Source organism: Penicillium malachiteum, assembly GCF_028827825.1.
Source record: "Penicillium malachiteum strain IBT 17515 chromosome Unknown utg000004l:1.0-4883003.0:1.0-4884900.0, whole genome shotgun sequence".
Classification (NCBI taxonomy): Eukaryota; Fungi; Ascomycota; class Eurotiomycetes; order Eurotiales; family Aspergillaceae; genus Penicillium; species Penicillium malachiteum.
Window position 1 is genome coordinate 3,296,702 of NW_026643097.1, and position 16,223 is coordinate 3,312,924.

General features: G+C 44.8%; 7 protein-coding genes across 7 annotated transcripts; 2 read left to right on the forward strand and 5 right to left on the reverse strand.

The window, feature by feature from the left end:
- Positions 1–395: 395 nt before the first annotated feature.
- On the reverse strand, positions 396–1,239 carry N7483_009305 (uncharacterized protein; the record flags this gene model as incomplete). The annotated part of the gene is made up of 2 exons (XM_057092732.1): positions 396–613; positions 705–1,239. The coding sequence occupies 2 exons, from the start codon at positions 1,237–1,239 to the stop codon at positions 396–398; spliced, it is 753 nt and encodes a 250-aa protein (XP_056943906.1).
- Positions 1,240–5,263: 4,024 nt separating this feature from the next.
- On the forward strand, positions 5,264–6,406 carry N7483_009306 (dimethylallyl tryptophan synthase FgaPT2; the record flags this gene model as incomplete). Its single annotated transcript, XM_057092733.1, has 1 exon — positions 5,264–6,406. The coding sequence occupies one exon, from the start codon at positions 5,264–5,266 to the stop codon at positions 6,404–6,406; it is 1,143 nt and encodes a 380-aa protein (XP_056943907.1).
- Positions 6,407–7,108: 702 nt separating this feature from the next.
- N7483_009307 (DSD1 family PLP-dependent enzyme) lies at positions 7,109–8,212 on the reverse strand (the record flags this gene model as incomplete). The annotated part of the gene is made up of 1 exon (XM_057092734.1): positions 7,109–8,212. One exon carries the CDS (start codon positions 8,210–8,212, stop codon positions 7,109–7,111), a length of 1,104 nt encoding a protein of 367 aa, XP_056943908.1.
- A 732-nt stretch (positions 8,213–8,944) lies between these two features.
- On the reverse strand, positions 8,945–10,403 carry N7483_009308 (uncharacterized protein; the record flags this gene model as incomplete). Its single annotated transcript, XM_057092735.1, has 2 exons — positions 8,945–10,224; positions 10,295–10,403. 2 exons carry the CDS (start codon positions 10,401–10,403, stop codon positions 8,945–8,947), a joined length of 1,389 nt encoding a protein of 462 aa, XP_056943909.1.
- A 1,085-nt stretch (positions 10,404–11,488) lies between these two features.
- N7483_009309 (uncharacterized protein) lies at positions 11,489–13,359 on the reverse strand (the record flags this gene model as incomplete). Its single annotated transcript, XM_057092736.1, has 5 exons — positions 11,489–11,889; positions 11,972–12,814; positions 12,869–13,101; positions 13,168–13,228; positions 13,284–13,359. 5 exons carry the CDS (start codon positions 13,357–13,359, stop codon positions 11,489–11,491), a joined length of 1,614 nt encoding a protein of 537 aa, XP_056943910.1.
- A 550-nt stretch (positions 13,360–13,909) lies between these two features.
- On the forward strand, positions 13,910–15,397 carry N7483_009310 (cytochrome P450; the record flags this gene model as incomplete). Its single annotated transcript, XM_057092737.1, has 3 exons — positions 13,910–13,929; positions 13,985–14,836; positions 14,890–15,397. 3 exons carry the CDS (start codon positions 13,910–13,912, stop codon positions 15,395–15,397), a joined length of 1,380 nt encoding a protein of 459 aa, XP_056943911.1.
- A 261-nt stretch (positions 15,398–15,658) lies between these two features.
- N7483_009311 (putative L-PSP endoribonuclease family protein Brt1) lies at positions 15,659–16,198 on the reverse strand (the record flags this gene model as incomplete). The annotated part of the gene is made up of 3 exons (XM_057092738.1): positions 15,659–15,725; positions 15,792–15,949; positions 16,037–16,198. 3 exons carry the CDS (start codon positions 16,196–16,198, stop codon positions 15,659–15,661), a joined length of 387 nt encoding a protein of 128 aa, XP_056943912.1.
- Positions 16,199–16,223: the final 25 nt, after the last annotated feature.

Below are 16,223 nucleotides of genomic sequence, written 5' to 3' on the forward strand. Positions count from 1 at the left end.
ACACCGTAATTTCCAGGCATCAGTTTACTCTCATCAGCCTTGGAATGAGTTCTTGTTTAGCACCATACCCGTAATGATTGGGTTACGATGAGAAACAAGTGTAATTTTTATAATATGGTCCTATGACCGTATGTGTAGTTACTGGAATTAGTTACTAGCCTGGGTTTTAAGTTCTTCAACTTGAAAGTTTTCTACTCAAATTCAAAATGCTTCAACTGGGCATGATATTTTCAAGTTCCCGAGCTCAACTTGTTGAACATTGAACTTGAAAGATTGAAACATTTGAAACAGAACCTTGATTCATTCAATTGCTAAGGTTTGGATACCTCAACCTTGGAAGTTGTAGCCCTCAAGTGCTGCACATGTCACGGTGGAGTGATCTCAAATTTCAAGTTTCAACCTTTGAAGTATGCCTTACTTGGGCGAATGACAGAGTACAAAAATGCCCACACCACTTGCCAGAACATCCATAAAAAGTCCCTTGTTGGTCCATTCATGTATTTCAAAGGACGAGGGGATATTTCGGCGGCAGTAAGAATGGTGTTTACAAGTGGTGCTGGATATTTTTCTCGTAGATATTCAATCACAAGATCATTGCCATTCGTGATTCCACCTAATATAGAAGGATATTAGTATGAAGACAAGGCTCTAATGTATAAGTACTAGTAGCAACCACTGGCAGTTGAAGACTCGGATTCTCATACCACACATCCATAAATTCCCATCCCTAGTAATGCGAACTGTATCATCCCAGGCCTTCGCCTCCGGAAATGTCTTCCTTAACTGTGGTATCAGAAAACGTGGTGCGGTAGAGATTCTGTTCTTGGTGAGACCTGCATATGCAACAACCAATGCGCCTGTGCATACACAGAGGATTGTCGTCTGAACTGCATCATGCCGGCGGAGGAAATCAAGATATTCCTTTGGAGGTGGCATATGCTTAGGTGGTGGACCAGGAAGATAAATCAAGTCCAATTTTCCGGGTGCAACGTCCATATCAGTAAGGGAATTGGTGATAGGAATTGAGGTATGAGATGTCAAATCTCGGCTCGTCGTTGGACCACCCAGTGCAATGTAGGAGACTTTACATGGTCGTCCTAGCTCCACGAGAGGCTTTGGGACGCCAAGTTCCCTAAGATATTCCGGGCAGGTCATAAAGAGCAGGTCGATAGCGGCCAAATCAAGAAGCTGGACAATGTCCACGAGAAGAACACCGATATGTAACGGACTTGAGGTCATTTTCAATTGAAGTATTGGAGGATGGTAGGAGGTACACCTTGAACTCTCCCAAAGAATCGAAATATGAGTTCCAAAAGGCTATGTAGTAAGAGAGAAGCTCACCAGAGTCAGTTTTTAGATAATATCAATCCCTCGCTAACATTCTGAAAAATCTTTAGCACACACCTGGTCATATAAAGGAATAGAAAATTACACTGTAGCGTCACGACTTAAGATACTCTCCAAGGTAAGCGGCCATTAACATATGGGGCGCAAGACTAATATGCGCAATTCAACGCATATAAATGCTCTCAATAAGTACATTGACGTGTTACAATCTGAGAATTGGCTCTTTAAAATTCCTGTATATAATCGAAGATGAGTCAACCAACTGACCAAACATGAACTGAGTGTCACACGGACACAACAGGATCCAGATTGTTTGACAGATTCAAGTCGGTGAACCAAAAATTGAACCTTAGTGGCCAGCCCCGGGCTTGAAGTTGATACACATGTGCATGTACTAATCTAGATGGAATCCAGATTAATCCAATTCAAGTGTGATATATCGTATCCAAATCCTCTATTGGATTTGATAGATGGTTTTCTGCTCTTCTTATGGGTGCCGATGCTGGATAAAATAAAAATGCATGCTTTGAGGGACCAAGAAAAATTTGACCACCTTGGAAGCTCTGGTGATGACTACTTAGCTGACCAGTGTAGAGACATGAAGGACATGAACAGGACCATCGGCGGTGTGACGAAATGACTAAGTAGAATATTGCCACCCCTGGAGGTGCCCGAGGTGTAAAGGCAGAAGGAACAAAAAAAAAAAAAAAAAAGAAGGCCCGAACCCGGGATTGAACCGAGGACCTCGCACATTCGTATAACACTACTATTTCTAGTATATGCCCAAAGCGCGAATCATACTATCAATTTGTTAGAAGTGATTCGAGTGTTTTTTGGTGAGAACACATGACATACCCACTAGACCATCCGGGCTAATCGTTACGTAACTGGCGAAGAAAGCTTCCCATATCCTAGATAAACCTCTAGTAACTAAGTGTTGAATAATGATTTGTTCAGCTCTATACAATGATTTTCCACTCTTGCACGCATATTTGTCACGAATGACGCGGTTCAACTGGCAGAATGACTACTCTTTACCTACTCTCCAGGGCTCATGGTCCACTAGTCAAGATGAATATGAGAGGAAAATATATATTTTGACAAGCCCCGGAGGCAAGCTTCAAATGTTGGATGAGCGTCGAAACTTGGTGGATATTACTACATAGTACATGTCGCATTCAACAACATTTGAATGGCTTCTTTCAATGTTCAAGTTGTCAATACATAGCATGGCCACCTCAGGCTATGGTTTCAAGAATTTTATCATCCATGGATGCTCTACCAGTTGACCTAGGTAATTGACGCAGCTTGGCGATATCCTTGAAATTCATTTCAACTCACGAAAATTTAAAGTCTGAGACGACTGACTTCCAAGGTTGCATATGCAGAAGCTTCTCAACCGGTGCGGGAGCCTTCCAACTTGAACCGCGTTACTCCATTTTACTACAGCGGATTCTTTTTTTTTTGGAACCTTGGAAGTCAATGTTTGCGATGATTTCAGCCATAATAAGGAGCTTCAAGGTCACGCAATCTGTCTCGGGTACCTAGGTATGATGATCACAGGTTTTTTTGACACCGCAATTAAAGCATCTCTCTAGATGTTATACTATCTAGGTAGTAGCCTTGACACTTTGAAGTGAGATGCTACATATGTCCGGAGTACTAGGTACGCCATCAATAGTATCCCACTACCAGCACTTCCAAGGTTGAGCGGTTCTTAAAGCATCCAACTTAAAGCTATCAATGTCACCTTTCCCTACCTATCTATGGATGGAGTACCTAGCTACCAAGCTGAGTACACATACCCCAGGTGCCCCATTCAATTTTGCATTGGCACTTGAGCCCTGGAGGATGTATGTACCATGCAGGCTCGCAGGGTACTTCTGCATCTGCATTTACAACTTCCAATGTTCAACTTGAAGCAGTCGACCTACAACTTCCAATGTTCAACTTGAAGCACTCGACCCGAATTCAAATGTTCAAGCCCGACATCGGCTTTGGAGTAGGACTCGAGAGGATTTTTGCAATCGGATCCAGGCTTGGCTGCCAACTGCGACTCGGAATATCGCGATAACCTGAAGATGATGTATGTTGTCGACTTGAACTTGGATTCAATACAACTCTACAACGCATGCCCATAAACATGATTGATTCCAAGTTTTTAACGTCAACTTGAGGACCAACTACGAACTTGAAACAAATATTTACTCTTAACACTTGAAATGCTTCTGAGGCCAAGGAACAGTGAACATTTTGAAGAGATATTGAATTCATGTGCGGAGGACTTCACAGTCAATGCGCACCCAAGTGTTCAAGCTGGCGGTGTCGCGATCTACAGATCTTCAGACGCTATTGAATTGCCGCGACTCCACAGCCCAACGCGGCCCAAAATTTGAACTAGCCATCGTCATCTTGCATAAAGTTCACAGAATTTTGGACTTGACTCAAAATTAGTGGACTAATGAATGTGATACCTCGGCTGACTCCCAAGGAGACCTCTCTACGCTAACTACTCCAGATGCCTGTACTCGTGCGGGTACTCCGTAGCACGGGCATATGAAAGTACATCCAAATGTCATATCCATTGATGTATTTTGATGGGTAAAATAGGCCACTGCCTTGATTGAAATCAAGCTCCACTCTAGAGTACATGCTTGCAGTCAGGCCCGGGGTAACAATCCACTTCTTCTCTTTGCGTGCTAGTCATGCTACGAAATATTATGGAGCAATGAAGGACTTTAGATCCACAGGAAGTGGACCATGGGCCATCTTTCGCAAGCGCACTTCAAGCTGTGCTACTGATCGTATGACTTGGTTCCCGCTCTGAGTATTGGAAACTTGGAATTCTAACATTTTGAAGGATTCATAGTAGAATTTAGGGCGGAATCCAGATCTTTAAGTTTTGGGCACAGGCAGTCATCCGTCTATCTCAAATCAGATCTATGCAGGTAGTATTGTGTATGTGTGGAGTATCTCAGGCTGCATCTCCCTATCACATCCGTCACGCTGCATACATATGGGCATACTCAAGCCTGCCCAGTTGAGTGCTTCAAGGCTCCCTACATACTCCATACATTTCACCCATTTTTGAGGCAGAATGCGACACTAATAATAATAGAAGCGTTACTACTAGTAACAGTCTTGAATTTTAATACATGTAGTATCAATCAATTCAAACATCCGAATTGTTATTCATTCATCGTATATTCGGGACAAGACTCCATTCAGCGCTACACTAAGCTCCTATCCAGACTTGAGATAACTGATAATAGCATGTGCAGCCAGTGCCTTACATGAACTTAATGCAAGGATACCTGAGTGTAGCGGCAGTGAAACTTTAGCCACAGCCCCAAGATTATGCGTACAGACCTTTATTATCTCGAGGAACCGAAAACGATCTAGTACACAATTCAAAGAGTACTCCGCTGTTTCAATCGGTGGATTAAGGCGGGTCTACTGCGTAGGAATCGACCATGTCACATCTGGGGCCCGATTAGTGCCATTGTAATCTGTTCAAACCAGACGCTTGGGATCAAATGGTACTTTTGTCCCAAAATAACAGTGGACTATTCTCAAATGATAGCAATTGTGGAAGCAAATATGGACCAAAAGGGAGTGGATCAATGCCGAAGATGGAAACACGGGAAGAAGCCCTGGAGCTAGATTGACTCTTCTTCATTAGGTAGTCCTTCATTAGGTAGTATGGTTAGTGCGACTCTGTGCGAGTATCTTTGCAATAAAAGAATCTTAGCCCCTCCTGCTCTTCTTGAATGTGAGTTTCCACTTAACAACCCCCTCATTAACTCTGACCCCTCTAGCACCAACCCACTGATCCCAGTATGTCTCAGTATTGATATCCATTGATAACCTCCTGGAATATTTGCTAACACCTCACCGTATGGTAGAGAGACCAAAAATGGCCAACGCATCCCATGTCGAGCTCTACCAAAGCCTCAGCGCTTTATGGAGCTTCCCCGATGATAATCACAAGTTATGGTGGCATAGCACCGCTCCTATGTTCGCTCATATGCTGCAATCCGCAAACTACGACTTAGACAGCCAGCGCCATCACCTGGAAATTTACAAGCAAGCCATCATCCCCATGCTGGGCGCTTATCCTATCAACAACCATCCCCGCTGGATGAGTATTCTCACAAGATATGGAAACCCATTTGAGTTATGTCTCAATTGCTCCAGTAATGCCGTCAGCTACACATACGAGCCGATCTCCTCAATGACAGGAACCGCCGATGATCCATACAACACGCATGCTATCTGGGACGCGCTACATCGCTTGCAAGAATTCCAACCAGATATAAACCTTGAGTGGTTCACTCATTTCAAGAAGGCTCTCACACTCTCCTCTGAGGAATCAGTCTCCCTTCTGGAAACCAATATTGTCGGCGACCAAATCAAGACCCAGAATAAGCTTGCTATGGAGCTCAGGGACAACTATTTTGTAGTCAAGACATTCATGTACCCTGCCTTGAAATCTCTTGTTACGAACAAGTCGATTCATGACTTGATCTTCGATGCTGCACATGACTTGTCACTCTCTTATCCCAGCTTTGCAATGCCGTTGAAAGTTCTCGATGAATACCTCAAGTCTCGTGCTCCCAATAGTACAGTCATGCCTCGCCTTTTATCTTGTGATCTGGTAGATCCATCTGAGTCTCGCATCAAAATCTATCTCATGGAGCAGATGGTTACATTGACAACATTGGAGGACCTATGGACCTTGGGAGGTCGGCGGAACGATTCATCGACGCTGGAAGGTCTTGATGCACTACGAAAGCTCTGGAGCCTTATCAACCTTCCGTCGAAATTTTGCTCATACCCAGCTGGATATTTGTCCCGTGATGATCCGGTGAATGAGCAGCTACCCCTGATGGCTGATTTTACGCTTCATCCGAATGATCCCATTCCCGAGCCTCAGGTTTACTTTCAAACTTTTGGAAGGCGAGATGCGAAGCTAACCAAAGGATTGACCACTTTCTTTGAGCGACAAGGATGGTCAAAGATTGCACAGTCTTATGAAAATGACCTACGATCATGGTAGTAAGTGGAATTCATTGGTCATAGGTGACAGGAATGCTAATGATCCACAGCCCATGGGCAAATCACAGACACCTGAATAAGATACATACATTGGTATCTTTTTCCTACAGGAATAATAAGCCATCTGTGAGCGTCTATTTGCAATCCTTTGAGACAGGCGAATGGGAAATCTGTAAGGCTTCACACTCTTTCCTTATTGAGAACAGATCAGCTAACAATATTGGCACAAAAGCAAAATTTGTCGGAACCTCGAACCTTTAGCTTCGCTCGAGCGGTAAATGACATTGAGAAACTATTCAGGATCTACTGCACAGAATACGATTTTCCCCGGGGCCATAATGCTTTCTTATTCTTCAAGTTTAGTTCAATACACCAGCCTTTATTTTGCACTTGAAACCAACTTTAGTACTGAAATGTGCCTAAAAATGGCAGACCATAGCTCTCAATAAGAACAAGAGGAGACTTGAAAGTCAAAGAGCAAGTTCAATTCTAGTATCTATCCTTTTTTTCCCCTCCTGTTTCTCAACAAATTTCTCAAACGATAATCTGGCATAATAGGCCATGAACGGAATGTAGAAAAAGAGCAGAGAGATTCTACATGACAAGTACTAAAAAATAACAATTTGTGCAGGCCATATATAAGGGATTAAATTGTAATCGATTGGCTCATGCTCAAGTGCTTTGGACTGAGGTTCTCTTCCGATCATTGGACTTTTCCCCTGGAGTCAACAGGCCAAATTTCCTCAATGACACCTTGACGGTGAGCATAATAGAAGTCATGGAGGTTAACAGTCGGATCAATATGGCTAGGGATCATTTCCACGCGATCGCCAATAGCCAAATCGGGCGTACCGGTCTCCCAGCTCAATGAACCATGCTCATCACCCAAAACACCATAAGAGTATCTGGAATCCTTGCACTCAGCCAGACCACTATCGGTCGTCAGTGACTTCAAACCAGTGTCAATTGTAACAATCCGAGGGCCTTGTTTGCTGATGACAGTTGACAGGAGAGTAAGACTGTTGGAATAGAACGTGCCCACAGCATTTCTGTAATCAGTGTCCATGAAAATGAAAGATCCTGGCTGCAGCTCTGTTACTCCGGGTACGGTGGCACAGAACTCTGCTGTGCCCGTACCACCAGTAGTGACGACGTCGATTTTGAAGCCTGCAGCTCGGAACGAATCGGCGGTGGCAGTGAGAATTCTCATAGACTCTAAGCACTGAGCTCTCCTGTCTTCCTTGTCATGCAAATGCTGTAAATGGCCTTCGTATCCTTGTACACCAATCAAAGTCAACTGTTTCAATCCTGCAATGTGATGGGCGAGTGCCATAGCTGGCTCTCCGGGCTTCACACCCGTACGGTGAAGACCAACATCCAAATCGATGAGAACGGTGATCGGTTCCTTGATACCTGAGTCAATCAAAGCCTGATTGATAGCAGATGCGCCGACTTCACTATCGACCACGATTCGAATACTTCGGTACTTGCGATACAGCTCAACCAGTCTCTTCACTTTGGCAGGTCCGATAATTTCGCATGTAATGAGCAGGTCGTCAAACCCGGCAGCGGCAATGACTTCGGCTTCGCTCACTTTCGCTACACAGCCTCCCTTGGCTCCGGCCTTGGCTAGCTTGGTTGCGAGAATAGCACTTTTGGTTGTCTTGAGATGTGGTCGGATGTTCAGCCCGGTTGGTAAAAGCCTATCCATCAGTTTCTTGATATTGGCTTCACAGAGATCCAGGTCCACGATCATCGAGGGTGTATCGAGGCTATCGATGTGGTCGCCGACTTTGGGGGAGATCATGATGACAGAGGGAGAGGATAAGGTAAGCCCAGAGGAAATCAGTCAATGTTTAGTTGATTTGGCGAGGATTCCATAAACAGAATCAGATCAAGAAAATGGGAAAAATGAAGTGAGAAAAGTAGAGAATGAAACACTGATGTTGGGAAGTAAGGGGTATAACGATAAATATGCGATAAAGTCAATACATACAGTGTTCACCATATCCCACTTTAACCCCTCGATGGAGACCAGAATCCCTTTTCATTCGTGGGGGTGGAGGTGCTCCCACGTTAAAGAGTGGTACTCCCCGCATGTGTCAATAAAGCTGAATACTACTATGTAGTAGTATTAAGAGTATTATTATTAGTAGTAGTAGTATCGTTTGATCGGAGTTGTGCCGAGGACTAGACCACATTCCCAACCCTCTTTGACTCTTTATGACTTCATCCGTTAGGGACGGAAGTGCTTTACCAGTTGACTGTCATAACTTCGAAATCAGACACAATTGTCCTAATACGAATATCGAGATCATTAGGTTGGTTTTTATAAATAAAGAAACAAATTCGAGTATAAGAGAATCTTTGCATCATAAATAAACATTTGAACTATACCAATTTTCATCACTAACAGGTTCGTATCCTCGCTAAGCGCCGAAAAAGAGAAAAGAAATCCAGGATATCAACGTTTGAGGTCCGAAAGAGCAAACAGTTTTTCAATTTGGGAATCATTTCGCCAGGTTCACCCTTTCATGACCTACTTCTGACGTCCACTCATGAGGACGTACATGTTAAGGGGTTTGATGCTGAAGGCACCGTTGGCATGAAGCTGGTAATTGGGATCCTCCAGCTCAAAGGTCACATCCTTCAGGATGCTAGCCAAGGTAAAGAAGGCCCATTGCCAGGCCCAAAGTTTACCGATACACTCACGCTTGCCGTTGCCGAAACCCTTCTTAGCACCCGCGGGCAACTTGTCCCACTTCTCTCCAAGTACTTGTTCGGGCTTGAACTCTTCTGGGTATTCGAATACCTTCGGGTCACGGTTGACTGCATTCAAGATAGCAATCATGGCCTGGCCAGCAGGGATCTGGTATTCACCCCCGCCGAGGAGAACAGGGGATTTGTCATGGGAGGGGATGGGCTCAATGTTGAAGCCTGGTGCAGTGGCAGAGAGACGAATGGTTTCGCGAAGGATGGCCTCGACGTAGTTGAGCTGCTTCAAGTGAGCAAGATCCAGGGGACCGTCGCCAACAACAGAGTCGATTTCAGCTTGACCCTTCTTCAATTCTTCGGGGTTGGTGCTGAGGTAGTAAACTGCATAAGATAACAGATTGGCAGCGGTCGCTGCACCAATAAAGATCGTGACGATCTCGTCCAGAACCTCGGCGTCCCTAAGCTTTTGCTTAGTCTGAGGATCCACTCCATTCAGCAGTGCATTAAGCATATCCTCGCGTGCCTGTTCGGGGTTATTCTTGCGGCTGTTCACAATATCGGCGGCATAGGTACGCATGGTCTTAGTAAGAGACGAGAAACGACCCTGGTACAGCATATTCAGGAACTTAGGTCGGGTCGGGCGCTTCATCGCTTCCATTGTAGCCCCCTCCCAAGCCTGGACCATGTTCCAGGCCTTTTTCCGAGTCTCATCGTTCTCGCCCAGGACATGCACACGTTGGTTGAAGAAACACTGCATACACGATGCCAGCAGAATCAGATCAAGGTCATCACTCGCCTTGACGCGCTGCTTGACACCCGAACTCCACTTCTTGGTCAGATCGGGAACAACCTCCATCATATCGCTGTACAAACTGTCGGTCGCTTCTTGAGTAAGATAAGGCTTCATAATTTGGTGAGCGACGCCCCAGCGCTCATCGTCGTCGTCTGCTGTAAACAGACTTTTATGGACCGAGTATCGAATCTCTTTCACCGGGCCTTCCACGGCTTTGCGGAATCGAGTTTGGTCGCAAATTTCCTCGAGGAGAGCCACGCTGCAGATGAAGACGATCTGCTGGCCCAATGGCCTGATCTTGAAAATCGGTCCTATGAAGGAAAAACAAGTTAGCGAGGCCTTATACTACTACCACAAACTATACTGTAGCATCTCACATACCATATTCGGCTGCCAATTTGTTCAGAGAGTTCCAGGTTTCGTTAGGATTGACATCAAAGATGTTACCCAACAAGGGCACACCAGGCGGGCCAGGAATCTCAGACGGCATATCGCAGGAGTAAAATGTCAAATGGTCTGCAGCACTTCAACTTCCAATGTCGAAGTCTTTCTGGGTTCTCTGGAGTAAATAGAAAAGTGAAAATAGCCTTTGAAATGGAGAAGATCAAAGGACACGAGAAGAAAGGAGAAAAATAAACTAAAAAATCAAAATAAAAGAGCTTTTCATTCCGATAGAGCGGGGGGATGATGATGACCATAGTACAAAAAACCTTCAGCTTCCACCAATCTTCAGCTGAGGTGGAGGTCCTCGATCATAGATAATATTTAATCCAATCATTTGACTTCAAAGGGGGTTGGTGGCCAAGGAATTCCCCATCGTTCACCACCAGTCCAGTTTGGTTGGTAAGATCAGCGCGATCGCGATGTAATAGCGCAGATTGGCGAGCGCCGATCGAACCTGAATTGGTAGTCAAACAAGCTATCTGGATCCCAATCTGCAACTAAATGGGCCCCCTACGGGCTGTAGTGCAACTTCTAGGGGGGGCAATGGGGTTCCTCAGAATTGTCAGCGTGCGCCCACTGCAGGTTTTTTCCCGAGGTTCGTCTCCACCTTTGACCGCTCCCACCTTGAAGGGTCAATTTGCAGAGAATCAGAGGAAGGAATGCCATATGAGTAATGAGTTCTCATCTACTCTATACATCTTGCTTCTTCAAACATACACAGATTTCCAAATTCATCCAGCAATTCCACGGTTTTTCTGGTCTCGGTGGGTCATGACTCGTGTGTGGGAAACTTGACATCATCCTCTGTGGGGCTCAGAGGGCCCAAGTTCCAGCCACCAAGAGGACCTGCTCCCTGCTCTGTATCTGATATGTGGAGTGTCAGATTGGAGAATGAGGAAGATCTCAATGTTTCGACGACGAGGCAGAATCTGAATGGGGGATGTAATGTGCTCCTGTGTGGTGTATAGGAGTGAGGAGGAACGTGATATCTCACGGAGGATCAGGTGTTCCACATCTGGTCTCAACAGACGGGCTGATTCCCATGCTATCATGTTACGACTATAAAGGTGAACTGAGAACCTTGAAGAACTTGAGATAATAATTAATCAGATTTCGAGTTTGAAGATAGATTTATAATGTATCTTCACTTGGCTTATCATCCAGTACAAGTACCTTGGCAAAGCCAGACTGCTCTAATGGTAAAGTATCTCCGCCCGAAACTTCAACCACCAAACTCCTTACATCTGAGGGTCCGGCGAAATGATTTCTTGCGCTTGTAAACCAGGTGATAAAGCTGAGGAGAACGACAAGACCTATCGCTGCACAGGTATAGTTCATTGAGCTTGAGGTTATCGGGGCTTCAGAAGGGAAATTAAAGGTAATTGAAGCAAATAATAGGAATACCAGTCCAATCGCATTGAATGCAATTGAGACGGAAACCGGAAGAGCGTATGGTCCTGTAAAAGTGGACGTATGATGGCTAAAAACATAGCCTAGAATCCGTGACAAAAGAACAAGACCGTAGGATACATCTGGTAATAGCCATGGTTAGCAATGTATCCTCAACGTTGCTTCTATCTCCCTTGGGTATATCCACAAGATGGCTCAACTTACAAAACCCAGTTGTGGCGATAGAGATTACTGTTTCAAATCCCGTCTCTGTTCCAAAATATATGGCATTCAAAGCTAATTGAACGATAAGGGTCAGGAAAATGGCGTAAAGAGGAATCTTCTGTCTCGGCTCGACTGTGGCCCAGATTCTTGAGAATGGGAGTCCTTGATCTCGGGCAAAAGCATATACCGATCGTGATCCTTCAGCAATGAGACTCACAGATGCAACCAAAATGATGATTGTCATCATACTTGCCAGTATGCAAGTGGCAGCTTTGTTCTGAGTTGAATGGTAGAAAATCTCGAGAACAGGCACTCCTGTCGTCGAGTTGGCCGTGCTTTCAATATCGCCCATACAGAAACATAAGGTAAGAATGAAAAAGAAGCCTGTCACACTGCCCATAACGACTGCTAGGATGATTGACTTTGGAGCGTCTCGACTGGGATGCGTCATTTCTTCTGTCATATGACAAGGTGCATCATAGCAACACATGCCGAAGAAACTCTGTAGAATGCCAACAATTGTCGCCATTGCAGCTCCCAGGCCAGTCATATTGCGAAAGTCCTTGAAAACGAATTCTGCATCTTGTTTATGGTCATTGGTCGCCAGAAGTGTGATAATGATAATCACAAACGACCCAATATTCCATACTAGTATAAGGCGAGAAAGTCGATGTAGCGCATGCGGTACAAAGACATTGACAGCCAAAGCAAAAAGCGCTACGGCCCAGGCAACTAAAACAGTATGCCATCTTTGTATGGTGTAGCTGGGGAAGACTAGATTTGCCTGCCCTAAGATGTAGTTGGACGCCACAGAATTGTTCACTGAACCCATAGCCAGAATACCTAAGAGACATGTTATAAATGATCCTTGTAAAAAATAAAGTAGCGAAGACAAACCTATGATCATGAACCATCCAGTAATGTAAGATAATTGTCGGGATACTCGTGGTGGTGCAAGCAGGGCCACCCATGAGTACTGACCTCCAGCCACCGGCCATCGGGCACACATCTCAGCCATAGCAAGGGCAATCAGTATCGTAATAGCACAAACTCCCACCCAACCGAATATCATGACTGGTGGTCCGCCAGCCTCAACACCAATGATGAATACACCGCTCAATGCAGTCCAACTGGGTTCACCAAACAGAATCAGCAATTGGAAAGGTTCCACAGAATCAACTTGAATGAGCTCTTACCATGTCACAATACTGAAGCTAAATCCTACCATGTCAAACAAGCTGAAAGTCCGTTTGAATTCTACAATAAAGATTAGCTGCAAGATTTATGATCAGATTGATGTTCGCTTTGTGACCTTGCTGATATCCGAGATGCTCAAGAGCGACATCCTCGTCAGTGGACGTATCGAATACTGTCTCCTTGCCTGCCATATCCGCTTTCTAGGAGCCGATGAAAATCTGACGGGTTGAGCGACATGGATGCGGGGGTGTGAGAATAAAATATAAGTTTCTTAACCAGAGTAGGGTCGCCTTATCTGAAATAGACCTCGTTATCACGATTTTTGGGGGTAGAAATGACACCTGCTCCAGGTGCCTCGGGTTATCAACTTATCACCATGCTGCAGATAGAGACGCGTTCGGTGGGGCAGGAGATAAGACTGTTGATCCATGTCCAGGACGAATGAGAACTCATTCAAATGTCGGGGATACCGTTGTCTGACTATGAATAAATAATCAATTTTCGGATTGACCGACCTAGACTCAGGCTACATAGTGATGCCTGATATTGATTTGATCACCCCGCACTCGGCATTTGGATGTTCGCAGTTCAAGTTTGGATTCCTGCTAGTTAAAACTGCACGTGTGGAAGTTCCACTTTATTATTTACTTTTAGGAGAGAAGGGTCTACTTAATCTCCATATATCAATCGAGGCTCAGATCAAACCCTCAAAAATAACCACCCATGTCTTTCTTAGCAAATATGGATTTCACCGTACTGGTGTGGCTGGGACTTGTTGTTGTGATGGGGGGGCCTTGCCGTCAAATGGATCTACAGACTTTACATCCACCCACTTTCGAAAGTACCGGGCCCAAAAATTGCGGCATTTACCTCCCTTTGGCTTGCCTATCACACATATATTGGTGATGAGTGTACTGTTGTGTTCAATCTGCATCGCAAATATGGCTCAGTATTACGGGTTGGCCCAAATGAGGTTGACATCTCCAACGCAGACGCAATTGAACCGATTTATATTACCCGCGGTGGATTCCCCAAATCTTCGGCATACTCCAAATTTGACATTGATGGACACAATACGATTTTCTCCACTCTGACCCTTGCTGAAAGAGCGACAAGAGCCAAATCTGTCGCGCCTCTTTTTTCCAGGGCCTCACTTCGCCAGTCTGAGCCATTGCTGTCGCAGGTTAGCAACGACTTTGCAGTGAAGATCCGAAATGAATTGCGCACTGGAAAACCAGTCGATGTCCTCAATCTGTCTCGTTGTATGGCGATTGATTCTGTGACTGCGTATCTATTCCAAAATCGGTATGGTGCGCTCGGAGAGAACTTGAAGAGCCTGTCAGCATCTCCTTTCGTTGATGCCTTTGTAGGTGTCGGTGCACTCTTTAATATGGTTCCTGGGAAGATCAGCAATTTTTTCATGGCAATCCATGGAAATATAATGTCAAGTGAGGGGTCAGTAAAAGCCTTTGGGATGATCGATCGCTTCACAAGCAACCTCATCAGGACCGCAGTTCCTAAAAGCGGAAGTTACCAAAGCCGTCTGTTAGAGAAGCAGACGTCGGCACAGTCTCGAATTGAGGTTAAAGATATCTGCTTTGCTGGAACAGACTCAACTGCTATGAATACCGCATCAATCATTTGGTATCTGACCAAATACCCAGAGATGTAAGTTCAAACCATGACCATAAAAGCGAATGAGACTTGACCGGTGTGAACAGATATGATAAACTCCATGAAGAGGTCCAAAATGCAGTTTCAAAAGGAGACGATCCTACAAAATGTCCCTATCTTCGTGCAACAGTAAAGGAGGGACTCCGATTATCTTGGACCAATCCCATTCGGCTCCCGAGAACAGTTCCTGCGATGGGCTGGAGCTACCGCGACTATTACTTCCCTGCTGGAACAAATGTTGGAATTTCAGCTTTTCAGCTCCATCAAGATGAGGCTGTCTTCCCAGATCCCCTGCGTTTCTCGCCTGAGAGATGGCTATTGCCCACACAAAACATGCTAGACCACTTCTTTGCCTTTGGCAAGGGGACTAGAAGCTGCATTGCACAAAGTTTGGGCACGTTAGAAGTTACTATGGGGGTTTGCAAAGTTGTAGAGCAAGACTTACTCCGTGGAGCAAGAATCTTCGGCGATGAAAATATTAAGATAAAGCAATGGTTTAACTCTCGCGTGGAAGGAAAGGGTATCATGATCCAGTTCAAGTTGAATCATGATTAAGTCAAGGTTGGGAGTCTGAGGCTTCATCAATCTAGATAAGATAGAGTCATGCTACGTTCAAGGTAAAATATTACTACACAAGGAACATTTCCAAGGTTGAAATTTAATCTTCTTCAGACTCTTCCAAAATTGGCGACCGGTCTGATACGGGATGTTTTTAATTTTATTCGCAATTCTCTCATTGAATCCATCCATGTCATTATTCTATGCACATGTGTACTTCTTTTGATATATGTACATGGCGTTTGAGACATGAATATTTCAAAGCACAGCGATACATTCGATTTCCACATCCGTGTTAAGTGGCAACGTCTTAACCGCAACACACCTGATGTATGTTAGATTGATTTCCAATGTGATTTCCCAGATCCGCTGCTCAAGATGATCGACTCACGTTCTGCATGGCTTTACATCGCCCCAATATTGCATATAGACAGAGTTCATTTCCGCAAAATCATCCATGTTGGACAAAAACACATTAACCTTCACAACCTTAGTGATATCAGTACCCGCCTCTTCCAAGACGTGGGTCAAATTCTTGATGCATTGATGCTGAATTATGGCAAGATGTATAGTCAGCATTGCAAGGCTCTTCAATCATAAACAGCCTGAATATCATGGAAAAATTAATGAACTCACAGTATGAGCCTTGACATCACCTTCAATTAATTTACCGGTAGTCGCGTCCATCGGGACTGCGCCGGAGCAGTAGACGACTCCATTGGCAATGATAGCCTGTGAATAAATGCCCGGTAGTGGCTTAGGAGCCTTCTCGGTAAGAATGGCGGCCTTGGTCGTCATGTTGTATGAGAGAGGAAGTAACCTT